The 23349-nt window shown below is 49.9% G+C and overlaps 1 protein-coding gene across 1 annotated transcript in view; it reads right to left on the bottom strand.

Moving 5' to 3' along the window:
• Positions 1–23349, bottom strand: part of LOC146816480 (exportin-5-like) — a 1728456-nt gene that overhangs the window by 89462 nt on the left and 1615645 nt on the right. Inside the window, exon 30 of the mRNA XM_085610324.1 lies at positions 15253–15390. Within this exon, the coding sequence (XP_085466450.1) occupies positions 15253–15390 (138 nt within the window). The remainder of the gene's footprint in view (positions 1–15252; positions 15391–23349) is intronic.

Raw genomic sequence — 23349 nt, 5'->3', positions numbered from 1 at the left:
ACTCAGGTGTGACTTCGGCACGTTGATGGAAAACCCCCCCAAGCAAATGCAGGAGATCCACCGTAGTCTGGAGGTGGGAGACGACTGCCTGGGGCGAGCCCGCCTTCAACAACCAGTCGTCGAGATAGGGGAAGACTGGAACCCCTGATCTGCGCAGATGAGCTGCGACCACCGCCATCACTTTCGTGAATACCCGAGGGGCACTGGTGAGGCCGAAGGGGAGCACGGTAAACTCAAAGTGCTCTTGGTCCACCGTGAACCGCAGGTAACGCCGGTGGGCCGGCAGGACGGGGATGTGGAAATATGCGTCCTGCAAGTCCAATGCTACCATCCAGTCTCCGGGGTCTAGGGCAGCTAGAACCTGAGCCAAAGTCAACATCTTGAACCTCTCCTTCCGGAGGAAGGCATTGACGTCCAAGATAGGGCGTAGGCCCCCTTTGCCCTTCTTGGGAACCAGAAAGTAGTGGGAATAACAACCACGACCTACTTCTGGACTCGGAACGCGCTCGACGGCCCCCTTGGCCAAGAGGGCCGAAACTTCCTCGTGGAGAAGATTCAAATGATCCCCCGAGATACGGTGGTGCTGCGGTGGCATGGCTGGAGGGGTCGTCTCGAAGGGGAGGGAGTAGCCCCTTCGGACGATTTGCAGCACCCACCTGTCCGATGTGATGGACCGCCAGTGGAGCAGGTGATGGCGAACTCTGCCGCCCACTGGCGTGGAATGGGCCTGAAAGCTCGGACTAGGAAGGTTTTGAGGCGGATGCTGCCGGGGTGGATGTGGACTGACCTCATCGTCCTCCAGAACCGCCTCGGCGGAAACCGCGACTGCGCGCAGGTTGGTTCTGCGGCTGGTGGCTAGGCGTACGTGAGGAGGCACCCCTTTCTTGGCCACGAAAGTGGCGAAAGGCGGAAGATTGCGACCGCGGGGCCGAGAGGCCCAAGGACTTGGCCGTAGCCCGGGAGTCCTTAAAGCGATTCAGCGCACTGTCCGCTTTCTCGCCAAAAAGGCGAGTGCCATCAAAGGGCATGTCCATGAGAGAGCTCTGGACATCACCCGAAAATGACGTGGACCGCAGCCAGGCGTGACGTCGAAGCGCCACTGAGGTAGAAATGGCCCTACCCAGCGAGTCCGTGGTGTCAAGCCCACATCTTATAGCATGTCGCGCGGCATCCCTCCCATCGGCCAGAGCCTGGGTAAGTCGTGTCCGGACCTCCTCCGGACACAGCGGCAGCGCGTCCTCCACCGCATCCCACAGAGAGTGGGAATAACGGTCCAAGAGACAAGCGGTGTTCAAAGACCGCAGGCCCAAACTAAGGAAGGAGAACAGCTTCTTGCCAAACTGCTCTAGTCTCTTGGAATCCCGGTCCGGCGGGGCGGTCGGGAAAGAGGATTGGGAGGTGGAGGCCTGGATAACCAGGCTCTCAGGGGTAGGGTGTTGGGACAGAAAACTGGGGTCGCCCGGAGCAGGGCGGTGGCGCCTGGCGACGTTCCTGTCCACAGGAGGAACTGTGGAGGGCTTGGACCAGGTGCCCTGTAGAACGTCAGTGAGGGCCTCATTGAACAGCAGCAGAGGCTCAGTGGAGCTTGCTGCAGACTGAAGCACCTCAGTGAGGACGTTCGTCCTCACAGCCACGGCAGGTAGCTCGAGCCCAAGGGCTGCGGCCGCCTTGCGCAGCACCACGGAGAAAGCAGCACCCTCCTCCGAAGCCACAGTCGGAGGAGAGATGAATCCAGTGTCTGGCGAGGTATCCAGACCACTGGCCTCCCCCAGTTCATCTGCCCAGTCCTGGGACAGTTGGGCCTGAGCGGCCGTAGGATCCTCGGATCCCTCCCAGTAGTCCCCATCATCCGACTCCTGGTGTAGAGGAGAAAGTAACGGAGCCGGGCGGTAGACAAAATGTGTCTCTAGCGGCGTCGATCTCGGCGTCCATCGACGCCGGACCGGCGCCGGGCCCGGAGCGGGACTGAACTGGGGCACGACGTCGAGCGGAGTCGACGTCGGCGTCGGGGGTGGTACCGGTGTCGACGCCGGCGGAGGAGGCGTGACTAGGTCGACCGGCGTCGACGGGGACTCGAGAACGGGTCCCTCGGGCGCTTGCGGCGTCGAGGCCGAAGCCGTCAACGGCGCCGGGGCCGGAGCCACCGGCAGGCAAGGCAGCCCAGTCGGGTCCGCGGGGCCCGAAGGCGCACCAGCGGGCGCCGACGGCGGAGCCAGGTTCCTCATGGCCGAGAGGAAGGCACTGACTTCCGCCGGCGTCGCGTTAGTCCCAGGGACCGGAGGGTATGGGGACGTGCGCGGCCCCTGCGGCTCCACCGGAGCCGCGGGGGTGGAACCACCCTGACCCTCGGCCGAGTCGCGCGACCGGCGAGGGGAGTCCGAAGAGCGATGTCGCCTCTTGGACTTCTTGGAATGCTTCGACTTACCCGAAGACTTGGATCCCGACGACCGACGGTGACGTCGGCTGCGGCTCCGCGACCGATCCTTGGACCTCCTCCTGGACCGGGATCGAGCGACGCGCAGAGCCGAGTGGCGGATCTCGAGAAGCTTACGGGACCGCTCCCGTCTAGCCTTCGAGGTCAGGGCCTTGCAGTCGGAACACGACTCCGCGTCGTGGTCGAGGCCCAAGCAGTACAGGCACCGGCGGTGATGGTCCGTAACCGACATCAGGCGGTTACAGTAAGCACAGGCTTTAAAACCAGGCATCCTACCGGCACCGGAGTCGATTGACAGGATCAAAAAGGATAAAAAAACTAGTCAAAAATTGACTAAAGGGGTAGCTCTCCCGGATCTGCGCTTACTGGCGCGGAAAAAAGAAGAACTGATGTCAGCGCGCGAGGGCGGCGTCTAAGTACTCCGACGACGTCATTCCGGCGCACGACGCCAACGACGGACGCGGAGCCGCAGACGACGCCTAGCAACGCGCAAGGGGTATTGCTGACGAAAAATCTTCCGGATCCAGTCTGACGCCTGGGGATATTCTAAGGTGAGGAATCTAACTAACGTGTTTCTTTCAGATTTCAAAATCAAAGATTGGACACAGGAACACACAGAAATCCTGCGTTCACTTCAAGCTGACTTGTTAGCAACAAATCACTTACAAACACGCGTAAATACACACAATTTAGTGATAAGAATAATTTCGGGTCAATGCGCATTCACCTACTCAACTTTTAATGAATGTGAAAAAGTACCGATTGCATACAAATCACCGTTGTACACACAAGCGGAAATGCGATTCACTTCGACAGAAAAAATTCTGACAGCAGTTCAAACTGCTGTAGCAAAAGAAAGAGCTGTAGCTCAGGGGAAACACCTTATTGTCGTGACGCCAGTACCAGCCTTAGAGGCAGTTACAAAAGCGAGCTTTCCGAATGCAAAAGCTTTACATCCAAGATGGATACAATGGGTTAATTCTCTTGCTGCAACAGATGTTGAATATGTTTTTAATCCTTATTTAAAAACACAAGCAAGCATTCCTGCAATACGAACACATATGTCCTCTGCCTATTGAGATTCTCCCTCTTGATCAGTACAAATTTCATAATTTATACTGACAGATCAGCACAACCCGCTACGGAAAGTAAGCAAGCTTACAGTGCAGCCTGCGCGATCGTTAAAGGTTGTATGCGCAATGGTAAATTCCGACCGATGGTCACTAAAACACAGTCTCTAGTAGATTGTACAGCTCAGCAAGCTGAACTACAAGCATTCAAATTGGCACTTGAAAATACGGATCGCGAACTCCCCACACTTATAGTGTGAGATTCTTTTTACTGTGTACAATCATACAATGAATATATCCAGAATTGGCTTCGAAAGATGCAAAAGGTGTACTCTATATGACGTCTCCCGCCCGGTCGCTAAATTGTCTCCTCGACATCTGTGCGGCCTAAGGCAGAGCCTCAAGCTACACCATTAACTGGTCGAAATCACTGCTTTTTATCCTTCATGCCCCCCCCCCAAAACTACCGCGGAACTGTGACATCCAGATAGTGGAATGGGGTTCATTGTACCTCAACATATATATTACCCCCCCAGGCGTCACACTTCATAAACCTCATGAAACCGCTGGCCCGCTTCCGCCGCGATGTGAAGCACTGGCGCTCTCTTCCCTCTTACCCCCTTGGGGTGGGAGGGGACTAACACAGGAGACACTGCTGTGGGACACTCGAAAACTTGGGAGGCTGAGAAACACAAAGGGATTCCAGCAATGGGACCTAATCGGGAGCTCCAGGGTGGGAGACCTGTGGCAGATAGGGGGGGGGGGGGGGGGGGAAAGAGTCGTACCTTTCGCTTAACTGCTGGAAACACATATAAACGGGTGCAAACCGAACAGTCTAGATATGCCCAAATAAGACATGCCTTACAGGCAGCGATTCCACCAGACACACAACTACCCGAATCATCCCCATTAGAGGACAGGTTACTCACAGACCACCTCCAAACAAGTCTCATTGACTTATCGGAAAATAATAAACAAGCGACAAGATCCAACAGTAGCCCTGAAATGGGAGGCAGAGCTCGGCAACCTAGATGAGGAGGACTGCCAGACGGCCCTGATGTCACTGAGGGAGGCGGCAATACCCTCCACCCTTAGATTAATCCAATTAAAAATCCTACACTGCATTTATTACACAAGGACCCTGCTGCACAATATAGGTAAGGCGTACACTCCACTCTGCCTCCGACAATGCGGTACCGAGGGTATTTTTTGGCACACACTTTGGGACTGTCCGCGGGTCACCTCTTACTGGACCTCGGTTGTACGCACCATGTCTCAGGTCACCAACGTAGTCACCCCGCTCACTCCTGCCTGTTTAACATCTGGGAGCCCACAGACTGAATCATGCAGACCAAGACTGGGTGACATTAGGAATGACATTAGCCAAACGCAACATAGCACAGCGCTGGGGTTCGGAGCAGCCCCCGACGCCACGGCAATGGTGTTGAGACATGGACCGCACAATGGTGACAGAGAAATCTGTATACTTCCGCAGAGCATGCCCTAAGAAATGGACACGAATTTGGGGCAAGTGGAATCACTATCGAGGTGACATCTGGGAACCTCCCCCGCCAGAGCAGGTATCGGATGATAGCGACTAACCGATGCAGAGGGGTGAGGCGGGGCCTGCCACACTGCACTACACCCAAGGGGCACGGGCGGGTTGCTAGAGATGTTGCCCAAATGTATGATATAATGCCATGTGTATATGTACCTGGATTATTGTTGAGATATGCCACTGAATATCCGATATTGAATTGCAAATGTATTGATGTACGTCAATATTCAATAAAACTTTTCAACAACAACAAAAAAGATGCAAAAGGTGGCACAATCAAGCATAAAACGCTTTGGGATCACAAAATACACACGCTGAGTCATCAACGTGATCGCGTTCACGTTGCAGGGAATTCATTGGCTGACGAAGCCGCAAAGGGGGCTTTGCAAACTGCTTTCGTAGCTGCAATCACTCGTTCAAAAACAAAAATAGACAGTGAGATATTGTTGGCTGTCAATGCTTCAAGCAAAGGCAGTGGTGCAGCGTTAACTAAAAAATTTCCACTCAAATACTTGTATACAATTGATGCGAATAACGTTCCGTTTGCTCGATTCCCTGGAGTGGGGGATAGGGTAATTACAAACATGGAACATAGAGCAGCTTTTATTTATGAAGCACATCTGGGAGAGGGTCTGTCACATCAAGGGATCTCAAAAACGATTTTAGCATTAAAAGAGATGTACTGGTGGTCTGGAATGAATACACTGATTCACATCTTTGTCAATAACTGCATGGACTGCAATAGAGATCGCAGTACAGAATGCCACCAGACTACGAAGTAGCCTGCCCAGTACAGACACCATTGTTAGACAGCATTAGACTATGTGCAGGCGTCCTCTTGGACGAATGCAATCCCACAAACATTAAGTTAAGGTTCCTATGGATGTGGCCTCAGCGCTCAGCTGACGCGCAAATTGTTATAAAAGATTTGCGAGTCTTTATTAGGCACATACGCAATAGGCACGCTACACTCAGACCAGGACCCTGCGATTAGCACTCGGGCTTACAAAGAAGCCATGGCCAGTTTGGGGGTTGCATTGCGGTACTCCTCTCCATTCCGTCCTGAGGGAAATTCGGTTGTGGAAAGGAAAAACCGGGACATAAAGCGGTCTATAACTCACGATCCTGTCGGCGGATAATAACTTATCGGTAGGTCAGTTCCTTCTGCATGCAGCCATCTTAGGTACACTGATGCAAGCATGGGGAGACTTGACAAATGAACAGTCTACGCATCAGCTGTTGTAGTATTTACATGTAATGGGGGAGGGATCGCATGGGGTCCACTGGTTGGTACAAGCCCTGCTTATCCATGTGTTAAAACCGCTACAAAGACTTCGCGCACGTTGGGCTGAGGACAGGGGCCAACCCTGGACCAACAAGGAATGGGAGCTTGTCCTAGCCAGTGCCACACAAGTGCCGCGTAATTCACGATTTAAACTCATACAAACATATATACTGCATAGAGCGTATCTCTCACCAGATAAGATCAATAAATATTTTAACATCAACACCTCTGAGTGCCCGAGATGCCATCTCCTAGGCGCTGACTTACTACATATGATATGGTCCTGCCCCCTGCTTCTACCCTATTGGCACACGATAACAGAGACACTTACAAACTGCACTGGTACCGAGGTGCCTGCCACATGGGAAGTCTGCATCCTGGGATTTTACAAACTGACTAAGGCCAACAAGGTCAACTCTAGATTCAGAGACCTAGGCCTAATAACCGCAAAGCGACTGATAACTAAGAGATGGAAACACATCGGGCAGGCGGGGATCACTATCCTTCATAGAGAAGAAACAGCAGGGTTGCGAAAGTACCCTATCGCACAATCCTGGGATGATATCCTCAAAGCCCTTACACAATCTAATACCACACTGCGAGCACCTCCCACACAACAAACAGGAGATTATACCCGACATGTCACTTGGGTGTAGCAGACCCGCTGCAATCAAAGGAACCCTTGGACATGACTGTTGGGATGGGCACTGACCTCACACTCCTTAACAACAACTCGTGGACATAACTTCTACCACAAGACACCCTGACACCCGTGCGACCGTGCATGGCGCATGTATAACAGCTCGCATTCAATACGACCGCACAAGCCTGGTCACGACTACGCTTGAACGGCATTATATGTATCGGCCACACATTTCCTTGAATATTTGATGTCTCCCTTTCTTTTGATTTTATTTTGCTTTCTTAGTTGTGGTTTAATGTTGGAATAAGAGGATATCTAGCGATAAATTACGGCATATAGATAATCTTTTTTCACCCATGTAGCATAACGTGTTACGCTCTCAAAGCTGAGTTGAGTATGGGTCACGCACTCCTGTATGCACTGTTGTATTTACACAATGATAATCACTTCTGGAAAGAGTTACAAATGATAAATACGTGTTGCTCCTCAATTAGAGACAACAGTATATGTGGGCCATGGGCGCCCATGTTATTTTACAAGTGCACGTCGATTACTGAGTTGTAGACACGAGATGTGCTATGGCTGTAAACAAACTATCTTGATTGTTATATATAATAATTCAGCACTGACAATGTTATTACAAGTGCAACATATGCCGATGTTCAGATTTCATGTAACAGAAAATACAAAACGCAATAAAGATATTTTTAAAAAAATAAAGCGGTCTATAACAGCTAGGGTATTAGGTTCGGGTGAGGGGTGGGTCAAACATCTTTATGGGGTTTAACGCTCATTAAACAATTTGCCAAGAAGTTCTCTTGTAGGGGTCACTCCATATGAGGTCATATTTGGGACAAGAATGTGGGTTCCTGATCTCGAATGTAAAGGCACAGTGGTGGAAAATAAACCATTTGATATCAAAGATCATTTGGCTGTTTTACAGGACTTAAATGAACTAAGATCGAAACAAAGCAATGTGTTCCTGAAGCCAACCACCACTGGGGAAAATCCAGCCGTCCCAGCAAGGCCTGTCGGGATCCCAAAGCGTGGGGATCTAGTCAGAGAGAAGATCGCGAACAAGAAGGAATTTGGGCCTTATTACAGACAACCAGTACCTGTCCTAGCAATCCACGGATCAAGAACAGTACTTCTGCCGCCCCTAGCTGGTAAAAAGGAGAAAAGATTTGTGTTCATCGACCTCATCAAACCACACTATGTGGCTGATACTAAGCAATAGGCCATGTGGACTCCGACCAAGTAGCAGACACACTCCTCTAGCTACTATCCAAGAGGTTCAAACTGAAAGACTCATCACCATTGAGAATCCAACAGTAAGAAATGAAGGACTAAGTAACAATGCTATGGAACTCATTCCTCTTGAAACCCAAATAACAATCCGTCCAGATAGACCGGTCTACACCAATGTAGCAAGTGATCCAATGGTTCCAGCAATTTCAACAAATCCTGATGCAATTTCAACCATTGACAGAACTGCCTCTGGCTATTTCAATAACTTTGATACATTTTCTGAGGATACCAGCGAGCCTGAAATGAAGCCAGGGAAAATAACTTTTAAAGAACAAGCACAAGACTTTTTTCATCACGTGAAAAAGACTTATCTGGTTTCACGATGGATTGAACTATGGATTATTTCTGGAATATTTTTCTTTCTACTTTGGCTAGCTTTAGTAATAACTCTGAGCATATTCATAGATGGAAGATATATTCATTTGGACACAGGAAGTAAAAATATGAACTTACTTTTGAAACCACACAAATCATCCCATCGTAAAGCAAGAGACTTGTCAGCAGTGAACATCACAGCCGTTCCTATACAAGATGGTATAGTTTGGGACAAAACGGATTACGATATATTCGGTCCGTCTGAACTTTTGAAGTTTCCGCACTTATTATAAATGTCATTAAGTGACTTTATTACCTCCAGTACCTATTCTGATGATTGGGACTTTGAGACTGTTAATAACATGATGTCTGATCTAGAAAGGTCTGCTGCATTCTCTAACCATGAATACTGAGAGCGTTCGACAGACTATGAAAAGCTTTTTTGTTACAACCACTATGGTCATCATTTCTTGCATAAATCTAACACCTAGAAATGTATTTATGTATAACCAATGGGAACATTATCCTACACCACCAAGGGGTAGCTCAAAAACGTTTGAAATTAAGTTTCCATATGTTTCAGGCTACAATACTTCCAATCTAAAATGTTTTACTTTAACAATGTGAACAAAACAGGAGCGAAAAATATGTTGACCAATACGAAACAGATTTATTCTGCAGCCTTTAATGCCCAACTGTTTAGACAGGGTTTCGACTTTTGGAAAGACACAATAGACACAAAATCGGTCTTGGGTACAAAAGATTGGCAAGTGCAGGGGATAGAAGCTTTGATTAGAGCCTGCATCATCCCACAGCAGATAATGTTTTTGAATGACACTGTCCAACAAAGGTCTTGCCTTGGGTTAGCCAAGATCAAAGACATGAACACACCGTCCATACCTACACCTGCAAGTAATAGCACTACACAGGGGGTGGTCGATGTACATACTATCTTACAAAACAACAGATCAGATCCCAATGGAAAAAATGGTTGCTCTGGCCCACAGACACAAACATCTGTCAAGAAAGATTTCTGAACAAGATACAAGGTTTAACAACCAACAGGCCAGACCCACGCTATGTTCAAAGACAGCATCCAGGGGTATTAACAACATACAGTGTAGGAAAATTATGCCTTGATTGGCTACAGACATCTATACTACACAATGGGTTAATGACTCTGTCATCCAGAATATATTCATTGGGCAACATTGTATCCTCTGCTATAGATATCATGGAACAAGATTTGGTCCTGCTGCGTCAAGGCCAGTCTCAATTACGTTCTACTCTGTCATTAAGCTGGACGCTACAAAACATGCGTGCAGGTTATGTGCCTTGGCGTTTCATCAACACGTCTTCTCTATTTTCTGATTACAATCTCACTGATAAACAGATCGAACTGGCACAAAGGGGAGCAACGTATACAGTGCCGAGCATTGAAAAACTGGAAAAACTGCCATTTACGGTAGCAGAAAAACAAGCTACAGAATGGATCATACATGGTAAAATAACTCTGCCTTTAACAACTTTCCATTTTCAGTATTGCCTTAAACACATGCCAGTAGGAAAATATGAAAGGTTGGGTAAAGAATACAGCAGGACATCCTGGGATTTACCTTACACACACAGATGTTGGAGTGGGGGGCATGAAGTGTTTATTAGCGGTACACACTGTGAAAATGCACTGAGCGGTTCACTCATGTCGGGATATTAGTCTACATGGGGCCTGTAGTGGTTCCACTGCAAATTTATCCTGCCACCTGCAAGGTTCACCAGCTGCTGTGAGCAATCCAATGTTTGGACAACTTTCAAATGGGAGTTACCTCATGTTGAATGATCAGAGCTGTTGTGGCATGTTGCCAGGTATCTTATGTCTAGTAACGGTTACTTCCAGGGTCACTTGCTGTATGCAAATCTTGTTCCCCCAAATACACACAGTCAGGGAGTCGCCTTTATGGCCTTCACTGAACATCTCTTCTATACAAATTGATACTTTAAGCAGAATAAAAGCCATTCTTTTACAACAAACCGTGCCTTTGACCTCGGCCAAAGAAACCTATGATCTACAAGTCTCAAGGACTTTGGCTGAGATACAGGCTCTGTTAAGGACAAATTGCAATACACATTTCACAGAAATGCTGGGGCGTATCTTAAACATGTCTGATACGAGCGGTATTGTGCATGTATTTAAGACTGTATGCTCGGGACTGTTAACACCTTTTCAAGCAGTCCTCGGAATCATTCCAAACTTCATGCACTCTGTGTTTGGAGATCTGCCGCCAATTGTAGCAATCGTCGCAGGAACCTCAATTTTATTCCTACTGCTGCTCTATGGCACGCCAATCCACCAGCGTCACTCCCAGCACCTTGGAGAATGCTCTCCTGGAAAGGAAGTGTCGTGAGCGCATAGTACAACTATTGAGTTTACCTCGTCTACGAGAACTAAATACCACATGGTTTCCGTCGTTCAGACCAATCTGGCAAGATTGCATCTTACCTGTTCTACGCTGCCTGCTTTGCGGTGAAGAATGCGTGCTAGACATCTGTAACACTCCCATCAGTCACGCCAACGGATATTGATACTCTGCTGGACCTGATAACGACCCATGCTCTGTGTTGTCCCCAGCAGCTACCAAGCCTGATGACAGCATTTATTGAGATCTCACAGACGCAACATGCTACTGCTGAGGTACGAGATGGATCAACAGGCACACAGGTAACATCGGCAACGAACACTGCTACTGACGATGCATCACATCTATGTGCAGTTAGTCTTCTAAACGAGGTAATCGACCTATCACCGACAACAGTGGACAAGTTTTTCTCTACAGGATTAGAGGATTTCACGTTTTCCCAGGCATCTTCAAATAACTTTTGATTTGGCTCACAGTGTACCATGTAATCTATGTATTCGGCCTTCATTTTTTCAAAACAAAAAGACAAAATTTGGAACTTTCCTAAGATCGCACTTTTGTGAATATTGACTTTCTTTTACAGCTAAAAGCTCTGCTTATAGTAGAACTATTCATAGAGAACAGACTTCTTTGAAACACTTTGTCACCTTTTTCCACATTTATGTAATCATGACATGAAATGGCTTTGAACTTTTTTCCTTTCTGTAAAACTGGACCATTTCATTACATATGTGAATATATTTTGTACATTCATTTAAGCATTCACTGTAAATATATGCTTAGAATGAAACATTGCTTTAATATGTACAACACCTTTGCATTTTATGTCTAGCAAAGTTTATAACAAAGACTGCCTTTAGAATGCTTTTACAAATGGTTTTAGTGAACATGTGATACTCAATTTTATGTGTTTAGCACGTTTAGCATTTAGTAATATCGATCATTCGCCAATGGAGTGGGTGTTGTGTTTCGATTTAGATACCTGTATATAGGTTTCCCTGAATCATGTCCTTATATAGGCACAATTCATATTGCCCTTATTTAAGCATAAGAATCCCAGTCCTTATTTAGGCATTAGCCATGCTATCGAAATACAGGCATGGTCACCTATATCCCATCCCACGTCACAACGAGTTCTTAGAAACCAGACCCTTAAGCCGACGGGACTTTCCCTAGCTAGGATTATTGATTTCTCCAAGAACTCATCTATTATGCATGAACTACTATTCCATAGGGGTTCATCCATGATGTCTTCCTCTGCCTGACTTTGCGTCAATGCTAGCATTCCTAAACACCTTCCAGGTATAAATATACCTTTCCTTACCATGGCAAACCACGGCACGCCACAGCAAGTTCGGAAGAGACCATATCCCGGCCTGACGCACTGACCAGACGCTGTCATCCCTGCTAGCAGAGAATCCATCTTCCTGTGTTCTGACTCCCTTTGCGGGGTGTTAGAGTTTAAGACCCGGAAAGAGATACCCACCTCTCTCATTCTAATGTATGGAGCTGACTAGAACCTAGAGGGATTCTTGGCATACTAAACTTAGTATATACCATACTATAGAAAACAGCACCTACTTTTACCTCGTACTACACTTAGGTTAGGTACACTGGGGTAGAACTATTTAGAAGCATGAGACGAGTATTCACTTTTAGCCTGTGTTATTTATCTATGTATATATGAATATATGTCATAGCTAAAAGACAATGCTATTGCAGTAATATTTCTTCTTACTGCTTACATGCTGCTTACGCTGTGCGTATTAGATCTTGCTTACTGTCTAATGATTGTAACAGTTCATATCTCTTACAAGAAACAAGGCTGTTCAATAAACCCTTTTATTGAAACGCCCATCTATCTATTTCTGTGTAACTCTGGAGAAACCAAGCATGCACGATTGACTCAGTGAAACTGTTACCTATTGTTTCCACGATTCTGAGACGCGTTCCGATTCTAAGGGAAACAAAGTTGGCATGTTTATGCGGTTGTCAGAAACTAATCCCTTCTTGTTAATTCGGGAAGTTTCTAGTGACCTCTGAGTTAGCTGGCACACACAAGTAATTAAGTTTAATGTACTCGATAGGAGCATACTGACCTTAGTCCTATGCAAAACCTATAGTGTATATTATTCCAATGCGCAGAGCCTATAAGGGGAATAGGAACTACACTACAACACCGGTGGAGAATGAATGGGGGCCCCTCTGAACCCTGGGGGCCCAAAGGCACACCCGCCGAAACTGTCTGACCAAATATGAGGTTCATGGCCTCATAGAACTCATGGATATGGACGGGGTCGCTCTGGCTCCCGGAAACTCAGGGCAACGTAGAGCAGGCTCAACCGTGGAGCCAGGCCTCGAATGACGACGCTCCCTCGTCTCGTCGGATAACTTCGACGGACGTGGCTAAGTTGAAGACCTCTAACTTTTAACTCTTCTTGCACTTGTGGAGCTTACCTGATGACTGAGTGCAATGAGGATTTTGGGCTCTGCAACCAATCCCAGGACCTTCCTCTCGACCAGGATCAAGAGTGTTGTGGCGTCGAATGTCAGATAGCAAGGAGCTTGTTTCCTCAAGGCCTTGGGTTACATAGAGCAGCAATCTATGCAAGTCATCGAGTCGTGGTTGGGCTCGAGGCATCAGAGGCAAACAAAATGCAGGTCCGTCATTGACATCTGCCGATGGCAGGTGCCACAGGGTTTGAAGCCGGCCTTTCTAGTTGACATCCTGTCATCCCAGGAGAAAAATTTCAAAAAGTCTAGGACAAAGGCAAAAAAGGTCAGTTAAAAAATGTGACTGGTGGTAGCTCTTTTCAAATCTGCGCTGTGTGGCTCTGAAGGAAAACAACTGATGTCAGCCTGTTGGAGTGGCACCTATATAGGCACCGGGCATGTCTCATCTGGTGCTGGCAACACTACCTACTGGCACTCAGGGGTACTGCTCATGGAAATATCTGGTTCTAGTCTGATGCCTGGAGATATTTCTAAGGTAAAGAATCTGCGGCTAGAAGTCTCTATCAGACATAGATGTGCAGTGGACTAAGTTGGAAACGTATTAATTTTCAGGAGACTGACCATCCTTTAGGACAGTATCCAACAAACAGATTGTTAATGAAGGTAATTATGTTTGTCTTCTGATTGATATTTCTACTTGCAGGTCTCCCGTCTGTTGAAATTCTATCAAAAACTATGCTTTGCTTTAGTGCAGTTCCTTTAGGGATATCACTTGAACAAATTAGGATTTGAGCTTTGCTGCTCCAGTCAAGGACAGATGTTTATCTACGACGTACAGGAGGTCTGTCAGTGGAACCTGTAGCCGAAGCAAATCTCGGAGTCGTCTGAGAAATGTGCCTCATGTATACCAAGGTAATCAAGGAATGGGAGGCCAAGCTCATTATTGCATGCACATGACAAGTGTCTGGCTTGATACTAGTCGCAGTCGGGCTCAAAGTCGTGCTCTTCTCTAACCTCCAAGTCGTTTAAAGAGAAAAACAAAAACAAAAAGAGTAAAAGGGACGCCTCAACATTCTCTACTTTGACTGGAGTCGTTTTTTGATCCAGAGCTAGTAGACACCATTCCACTGAGGCTCCTCTGCCAGCAGAGCCACTGCCTCCTCCAGAGTTTCGGCATGCCATAATGGGGATTTTCAGGGTGTCAGTGGTCTATACTATGGTGCACCTAGGAGCCACATGAGTAAGTTTGTGGCTATGTTTAGCATTCTGGTTCACCCTCTGCGCCAAACACCCCCACGGGCCTCCCACAGTTATGCATCCACTCTTTGAGGTCACCAGTGAGCTTCTAAAACTACCAATTGGTTTCAGGCTGAGGGCTTTGCAACAGTGAATCCGTAGACTAACATCACCCTCATTGGGGAAGGTCCATCTGGGAAAGCTTTCAAAGAACCTGAAGGGTTTTTGGGCTAAATGGTGACAGAAAGTGAGGCACAGATATCATCTTCTAGCCAAACACATATTTAAAAAAAACTTCACTGCCAAGGGATCAAGCACCAGTAATACTAGGTGCAATCTGCTCACCTGTTAAGCAATCAATTTTCAGTGGCTAAAGTTGGCATGTTAATGTAGTATAAAACACATTTTTTAAATAAATCCATAACCAACCAAGGCCTTCAAAAATAAAAAAACGTTATGTCAATGGCATTTAAGTTACCTACAACATCTTCACTGTATGGTTTCACTTTGTCTTACAGAAACACAGACAACTTACCAGAGATTCGTAGATCTGGAATCCAAGCTGAACAAGTGCATCAATGTACACAGCATGATTTGTGTGTTCTCGTAAACCGTTCAGTACCATGGTGAAGAAATAGGTCACAGCATCTGGAACAAGTGGTTCAGATATCACCTGTAACAAGAAAAGTTAACATGACTGAGACCATGCTAAAATGTTCAGGTCATTCTAGTACCCATCACTAACAATATGCCATATTTATTACACAGTGCAGTCCCATAAGAACAAGTTACTTGACTTTGGCACTGTTTGGTCTGATGAATATTCGTTAATTCCATTCTCTGGCGCAAGAATCTAGGACGATTTTGTTTAGCAGTACCCATCACTGATACCAGTGGTGCTGCTTCAATTCAGTAGCAGATTTAAGAGACTCATACATTACTCAGGTCAGTATTTCAATATATGGCATCTGTTTATCCAAACAAATGTAGATGTTCTTCAGGAGCTTCAAACAAGTTTGAGTGGGAAGCACAAGTTACTTACCTTCGGTAACTATATATCTGTAAGAAACATTAGTTAGTTAGATTCCTTACCTTAGAATATTCCCAGGCGTCAGGCTGGATCCGGAAAGATTTTTCGTCAGCAGTACCCTTGCGCGTCGGTAGGCGTCGTCTGCGACTCCGCGTCCGTCGTCGGGGTCGCCGGGATGACGTCAGAGTACTTAGACGCCGTCCTTGTGCGCTGACGTGAGTTCTGTACATAGCTTTCCGCGCCAGGAACGCAGAGCCATGCAAGAAACTGACACTGGTGCCATGAAACTAGGGCCCTGAAGGGGATGACCTTAACCCTAGATATCGGTTCGCAGAACGGGGAGGATGGGTGGGGCGGTAAGGAATCTAACTATCTAATGTTGCTTACAGATATATCGTTACCAAAGGTAAGTAACTTGTGCATCTGAAAGAAACAAGTCAGATTCCTTCCCTTAGATTAGACCCCGGTGGTGGGTCTGCGAACCAAGATCACACCAGGAAGTCCTGGAGAACGGAACGGCCGAAGAAGCCGTCTCTCCGGACTTGGCTTGTCCAGGCAGTAATACCTGGCAAACGTGTGCAGTGAGGTCCACGTTGCTGCCTGACAAATGTCCTGCAGAGGGACTCCCCGTCCATAGGCAGTAGTAGCCGCTGTGGCCCGAGTGGAATGGGCCCTGAGCCCCACAGGAGGATCTCTCTTAGCCAAGGAATACCAGACCTTAATGCACAAAATGACCCACCAAGAGATGGTTCGCTTGTGCACTGCCCGCCCCTTCTTAGCGCCCACGTAGCCAACGAAGAGTTGGTCGTCCACCCGGAACGGTTTTGTACGATCCAGATAGAAGGAAAGCGCACATTTTGGGTCCAGACGGTGGAGCCTCTCTTCATCTTTCGAGGGATGCGGAGGCGGAAAGAAGGTTGGCAATGTAACAGATTGGCCGATGTGAAAGGCAGTAACCACCTTAGGAAGAAAAGAAGGGAGAGTCCTCAGAACCACCTAGTCCTGATGGACAGAGAGGAAAGGAGGCTTAGAAGAAAGCCTGGAGCTCACTCACTCTTCTGGCAAAGGTGATGGCAACATGGAAAGCAGTCTTGAGAGTCAGAAAACGAATAGGACAGTTATGAAGTGGCTCAAAGGGAGTGCACAGAAGATAGGTTAACAACAGATTCAAGTCCCACTAAGGCATTACAAAGGGGACAGGAGGAAACATGTGAGTAATTCCTTTTAAGAATCTATTTACAACAGGGGACTTGAAAAGAGAAGGCTGATCAGGAAGCCTTAAGAAGGCAGAAACAGCTGAAAGATATCCATTGATGGTGCCCAGAGCAGAGCCCTGCTGGTCCAGGGAAAGAAGAAAGAGGAGAACCTCAGAAAGAGGGGCGGAAGGGGGATCCACAGCCTTTGCTGTGCACCATGCCACAAATTTGTTCCACCTGCAGGCGTATACCGTTTTAGTGGTGGGACGTCTGGCTGCCAGAATGACGTCACAGACTTCAGGAGGCAAGTCAAATGGCATCAACTGCCGCTGCTCAATCTCCACGCATGGTGGTGGAGGCTTGACAGGTTTGGGTGGAAGACTGTCCCCTGCTGCTGCGACAGAAGGTCCTCCTGAAGAGGCAGTCGAATCGGGGGATCAATTGACAGACTGAGTAGCTCGGGATACCAGTATCTTCGTGCCTAATCCGGAGCCACAAGGATGACTTGGGCCCCGTCGTGCTTGAGCTTCTTCAACACTCTGGGCAGAAATGGTATAGGCGGAAAGGCGTACAACAGACCGCAACTCCACTCGCGACGAAAAGCGTCTCCGAGCGAGTGCCGCCATGGAAATTCCAAGGCGCAGAACTGAGGACATTGTGCGTTCTCTTTGGTGGTGAATAGATCTAGCCAAGGCTCTCCCCACTGCCGAAAGAGGCCTTGCGCCACGTCCGAGTTCAGACGCCATTCGTTATCCATCATGCACCAGCGGCTGAGTTCGTCCGCCCTGGTATTCAGAGAGCCCGCCAGGTGTTGATGTTCCAGCCATGTCCAGAGGCGCAGAGCCTCCTGAAAAAGGGTCCACGACCCCACACCGCCCTGCTTGTTGCAATACCACATGGCAGTGGTGTTGTCCGTGAACACCTGCATACACTTCCCCGGACAGAGGGAAGGAATGCCTTCAGTGCAAACTGGATCGCCCACAGCTCCAATAGGTTGATATGGAGCCAAGAGGCCTTTGATCTCCGCCTCTCCCATGTGGCTCCCCCATCCCAGGAGGAACGCATCCGTCACCACCATGTGCTCCGGTTGGGGTAGGGAGAGGGATCTGCCACTGACCCAATCGCGGTCCGTGAGCCACCACTGCAACTGTCTTGCAGTGCCCTCCATGATCAGGAAGTGGTCGGACAGGTTGCCCTGATGTTGAGCCCACTGGAACTTCAGGTCCCACCGCAGAGCCCGCATCCGCCACCTGGTGTGATGTACCAGCAGGATGAAGGAGGCCATCAGACCCAGTAGCCGTAGGACCATCCTGACCGAAACTCGGGATAAAGGTTGAAAGGTCAAAATCAGAGCCTGAATATCCCGAACCCCCTGTCCGGGAGGATAGACCCGAAACTGCACCAAGTCCAGAACCGCTCCGATGAAGAGGAGCTTCGGGGAGGGACTCAGATGCGACTTCGGCACATTGATGGAGAACCCCAGCAAATGCAGGAGGTCGACCGTAGTCTGGAGGTAGGAGACGACTGTTCGGGGCGAGCCCGCCTTCACCAACCAGTCGTCGAGATAGGGCTAGACTGAAACTCCTAATCTGCGCAGATGAGCTGCGACCAACGCCATCACTTTCGTGAACACCCGAGGGGCACTGGTGAGGCCGAAGGGGAGCACGGTAAACTGAAAGTGCTCGTGGCCTACCGTGAACTGCAGGTAACACCAGTGGGCCGGCAGGACGGGGATGTGGAAATAAACGTCCTGCAAGTCCTACGCTACCATCCAGTCTCCAGGGTCTAGGGCAGCCAGAACCTGAGCTAAAGTCAGCATCTTGAACTTCTCCTTCCGGAGGAAGGCGTTGATGCTCCTGAGGTCCAAGATAGGTCGTAGGCCCCCTTTGCCCTTCTTGGGAACCAGAAAGTAGTGGGAGTAACAACCCCGTCCTACTTCTGGGCCAGGAACGCGCTCGATGGCCCCCTTGGCCAAGAGGGCCGTAACTTCCTTCTGCAGAAGTTGCAAGTGATCCCCCGACATGCGGTGGTACTGCGGTGGCATCGCCTCGAAGGGGAGGGAGTTGCCCCTTCGGACGATTTGCAGCACCCACCTGTCCGAAGTGATGGTACGCCAGTGGAGAAGGTGATGGCGAACTCTGCCTCCCACTGGCGTGGAATGGGCCTGAAAGCTCGGACTAGGAAGGCTTTGAGGCAGATGCGGGAGAAGATGTGGACTGACCGGCTCTCTGTCCCCCTGCTCCGCCACGGCGGATTCCACATCCGCGACCGCGTTAAGGCTGGTTTTGCGGCCTGTGGCTGGACGAACGTGCGGGGGTGCCCCTTCCTTGGCCACGAAAGGGGCGAAAAGAACAAGTTACTTACCTTCGGTAACGATCTGTAAGAAACATTAGTTATTTAGATTCCTCACCTTAGAATATCCCCAGTCGTCAGGCTGGATCCGGAAAGATTTTTCGTCAGCAATACCCTTGCGCGTCGCTAGGCGTCGTCTGCAGCTCCGCGTCCGTCGTCGTGTGCTGGGATGACGTCGTCGGAGTACTTAGACGCCGCCCTCGCACGCTAACGTAAGTTCTTGTACATAGCTTTCCGTGCCAGGAACGCAGAGCCATGCAATAGACCGACACTGGTGCCAAAAAATTCTAGGGCCCTGAAAGGGATAACCTCAACCCTAGATATCGGTTCGCAGAAAGGGGAGGATGGGTGGGTCGGTGAGGAATCTAACTAACTAATGTTTCTTACAGATATATCGTTACCGAAGGTAAGTAACTTGTTCATCTGAAAGAAACACGTTAGTTAGATTCCTCACCTTAGAATAGATACCCCAGCAATACCAACCCCGGTGGTGGGTCTGCGAACCAAGATCAAACCAGAAAGTCCTGGAGAACAGAACGGCCAAAGAAGCCGTCTCTCCGGACTTGGCTGTCCAGGCAATAATGTTTGGCAAACGTGTGCAGCGAGGCCCACTTTGCTGCCTGACTGATGTCCTGCAAGGGGACTCCTCGGCCCAGGGCAGTTGTCGCCGCTGTGGCCCGAGTGGAATGGGCCCTCAGCCCTACAGGAGGTTCCTTTTTAGCTAAGGAGTAACAAGCTTTGATAAACAAAATGCCCCACCGAGAGATGGTTCGCGTGTGCACCGCCTGCCCCTTCTTAGCAACCACATAGCCAACAAAGAGTTGGTCATCCACCCGGAACTGCTTGGTGCGGTCCAAATAAAAGGACAGTGCCTGTTTTGGGTCCAGACGGTGGAGCCTCTCTTCTTCTGCGGTGGCATGGCTGGAGGGGTCGCCTCAAAGGGGAGGGAGTAGCCCCTTCGGACGATTTGCAGCACCCACCTGTCCGACGTGATGGAACGCCAGTGGAGCAGGTGATGGCGAACTCTGCCTCCCACTGGCGTGGAATGGGCTTGAAAGCAAGGACTAGGAGGGCTTTGAGGCGGATGCTGCTGGGGTAGATGTGGACGGACCGGCACGTTGCCCCCCTGTACCACCTCGGCGGAATCCACATCGGCGACCGCGTGGAGGTTGGTTCTGCGGCCTGTGGCTAGGCCGACGTGAGGGGGCTCCCCTTCCTTGGCCACGAAAGGGGCGAAAAGCGGAAGTTTGCAGGTGCGGGGCCGAGAAGCCCAAGGACTTGGCCGTAGCCCTGGAGTCCTTAAAGCGCTCCAACGCACTATCTGCTTTGTCGCCAAAGAGGCGACTGCCATCGAAGGGCATGTCCATGAGGGTGCTCTGGACATCCCCAGAAAAGCTTGTGGACCGCAGCCAGGCGTGGCGACGAAGCGCCACCGTGGTTGACATCGCCCTACCCAGCGAGTCTGTGGTGTCCAATCCACATCTGATGGCATGCCGCGCTGCAACCTGCCAGTCGGTAGGAGACTGGGCGAGCCGGGTCCGGGCCTCCTCCGGACACTGAGGCAGCACGTCCTCCACCGTATCCCACAGGGAGTGGGAGTAACGGTCCAAAAGGCAGGCGGTGTTGATAGACCGCAACCCCAAACAGAGAGGAGAACAGCTTCTTCCCAAACTGCTCTAGCCTTTTGGCTATACAGGGGAGCGGACGGGAAGGAGGTCTGGGAGGTAGAGGCCTGGATAACCAGGCTCTCGGGCGTGGGGTGTTGGGACAGAAAACTGGGGTCGCCCGGTGCAGGGCGGTGGCGCCGGGCCACGTTTCGGTCCACAGGAGGAACTGTGGAGGGCGTGGACCAGGTGCCCTTCAGAACGTCACTGAGTGCCTCACTGAACTGCAGCAGAGGCTCCGAGGAGCTTGCTGATGGTTGAAGCACTTCTGTGAGGAGGTTTGTCGTCACGGCCACAGCAGGCAGCTCCAGCCCAAGGGCTTTGGCCGCCTTGCGCAGCACCACAGAAAATGCAGCACCTTCCTCTGTAGCCACTGTTGGAGGAGAGATGAAGCCAGTGTCAGGGGAGGTGTCAAGGCCACTGGCATCCCCCAGCTCATCTCCCCAGTCCTGTGATAACTGGCCCTGTTGGGCCAGAGGGTCCTCAGACCCCTCCCAGTCGTCCCCGTCATTCGATTCCTGGTAAGCAGGTGGAATGATCGGAGCCGGGCGAAAGATGAAATTGCCACCCATCGGTGTCGGACGCAGCGCCGGGCGGCGCCGCTCCGACGCCGGAGAACGGCGTCGTCCGAAGGCGGTGCCGGAGGTGGTACCGGAGTCGGCGCCTGCGGAGGGGTCGTGAGGTCGACTGGCGCCGACAGATCCAGGCCTGGATCCCACGGGGACCTGCGGCGTCGGGACCGAAGTCGGCGACGGCGCCAGATCCGCCGGCTCATTAGGCCCCCCCAGTCGAGCCCGCGGGGCCCGATGGCGCATCGACGGCGGAGCCAGGACCCTCATGGCCGAGAGGAAGGCACTGACCTCCGCAGGAGTCACGTTGGTTCCAGGGACCGGCGGGTAAATGTAAATTGATACTTGTATAGCGCACTACTCACCCGCAAGGGTCTCAAGGCGCTTGTACGAATACAGCTGTGGAACCCATCCTGGCTTTCCCTGTGAGGCGTCCACTCCTGGGCACCCCCAAGGTGGAGGCCAGGCATCCTTTAGCGTTGTGGGGGCCGTTGTGGAGATTAAGCAAGCTATTGCCCAGAGTTGCAGAGTGGGACTCCATGATTGGAATAGGCACCGAGGCGAGAATTATCAGGTCCGTGTAATTTTGAGCCCAAGACCCACCGAGGCGGGGAATTGAACCCTGGTCCCGGGCCAGACCTCTGCATCAGGGTCTGCCGCTCTAACCATTGAGCCACACTTCTCCATGGGGACGAAAGCGACTCCTGCGGCTCCATCGGTACCACCCGAACCCTCAGCCGAGTAGCGTGACCGGCGAGGGGAGTTCGAAGAGCGATGTCGCCTCTTCGACTTCTTACTATGTTTCGACTTACCCGAAGACTTGGAACCAGAGGAGTGGTGGTGATAACTGCGGCTCCGCGACCGGTCCCTTGACCTCCTCCTCGACCGGGCCCGTGAATGGTGCAGAGACGACTGCCGGTACTTCAAGAGCTTGCGGGACCGCTCCCGCCTAGCCTAAGTCAGAGCCCGGCAGTCGAGGCATGACGCGGAATTGTGGTCGGCCCCAAGGCAGTAAAGGCACCGGCGGTGGTGGTCCGTAACGGACATCAGTCGGTTACAGGAGTCACAGGGCTTGAAACCAGGCATCATACCGGCGCCAGAGTCGATTCGACAGAGACCAAAAGAGTGAAAAAGATTAGTCAAAAAATGACTAAAGGGTATGCTCTTCCCGTATCGGCGCTGTCTGGCGTGGAAAAAAGAAGAACTTACGTCAGCGTGCGAGGGCGGCATCTAAGTACTCCGACGACGTCATCCCGGCGCACGACGCCAATGACAGACGCGGAGCCGCAGACGACGCCTAGCGTCACGCAAGGATATTGCTGACGAAAAATCTTTCCGGATCCAACCTGACGCCTGGGGAAATTCTAAGATGAGGAATCTAACTAACGTCTTTCTTTCAGATGTGTACTATAAAACGTGCAAAGGAAAACGCCGCCATGCAGAGCGACGGCAAACCAGAGTACAAGGCACCCGCTATACAGTTCAAGTTCAAGTTCAAGTTTATTTTATTTGTTTTGGTACTCTACTGAGGACCACAAATTTTATACGATAAAATTCAGTTACATATACTTTTAGAATTTCATATTAATACAAAGCTAAAAAAGGTTTTAAAAATTTATAAAAGTTATAACAAACTAGTTCATTAGGAGGAAATTTGCATACTGTGATCAAATCCTTTACGGTGGTGATACGGCAGTTAATGTATATAGGATACAGATGTTTTGTCCTAGCTGCCACTACTTTTGGGTTAGGGCATATGAATAAAAGATGTTCTACATCCTGCTCCCCTCCGTGGCAGAAGTTACATAATGAAGATCCATT

This window comes from Triturus cristatus, chromosome 6 (assembly GCF_964204655.1).
Source record: "Triturus cristatus chromosome 6, aTriCri1.1, whole genome shotgun sequence".
In the NCBI taxonomy this organism is placed as follows: domain Eukaryota; kingdom Metazoa; phylum Chordata; class Amphibia; order Caudata; family Salamandridae; genus Triturus; species Triturus cristatus.
Note: the sequence above shows the minus strand (reverse complement) of the source record. Positions and strands in the feature narration are given on the sequence as shown.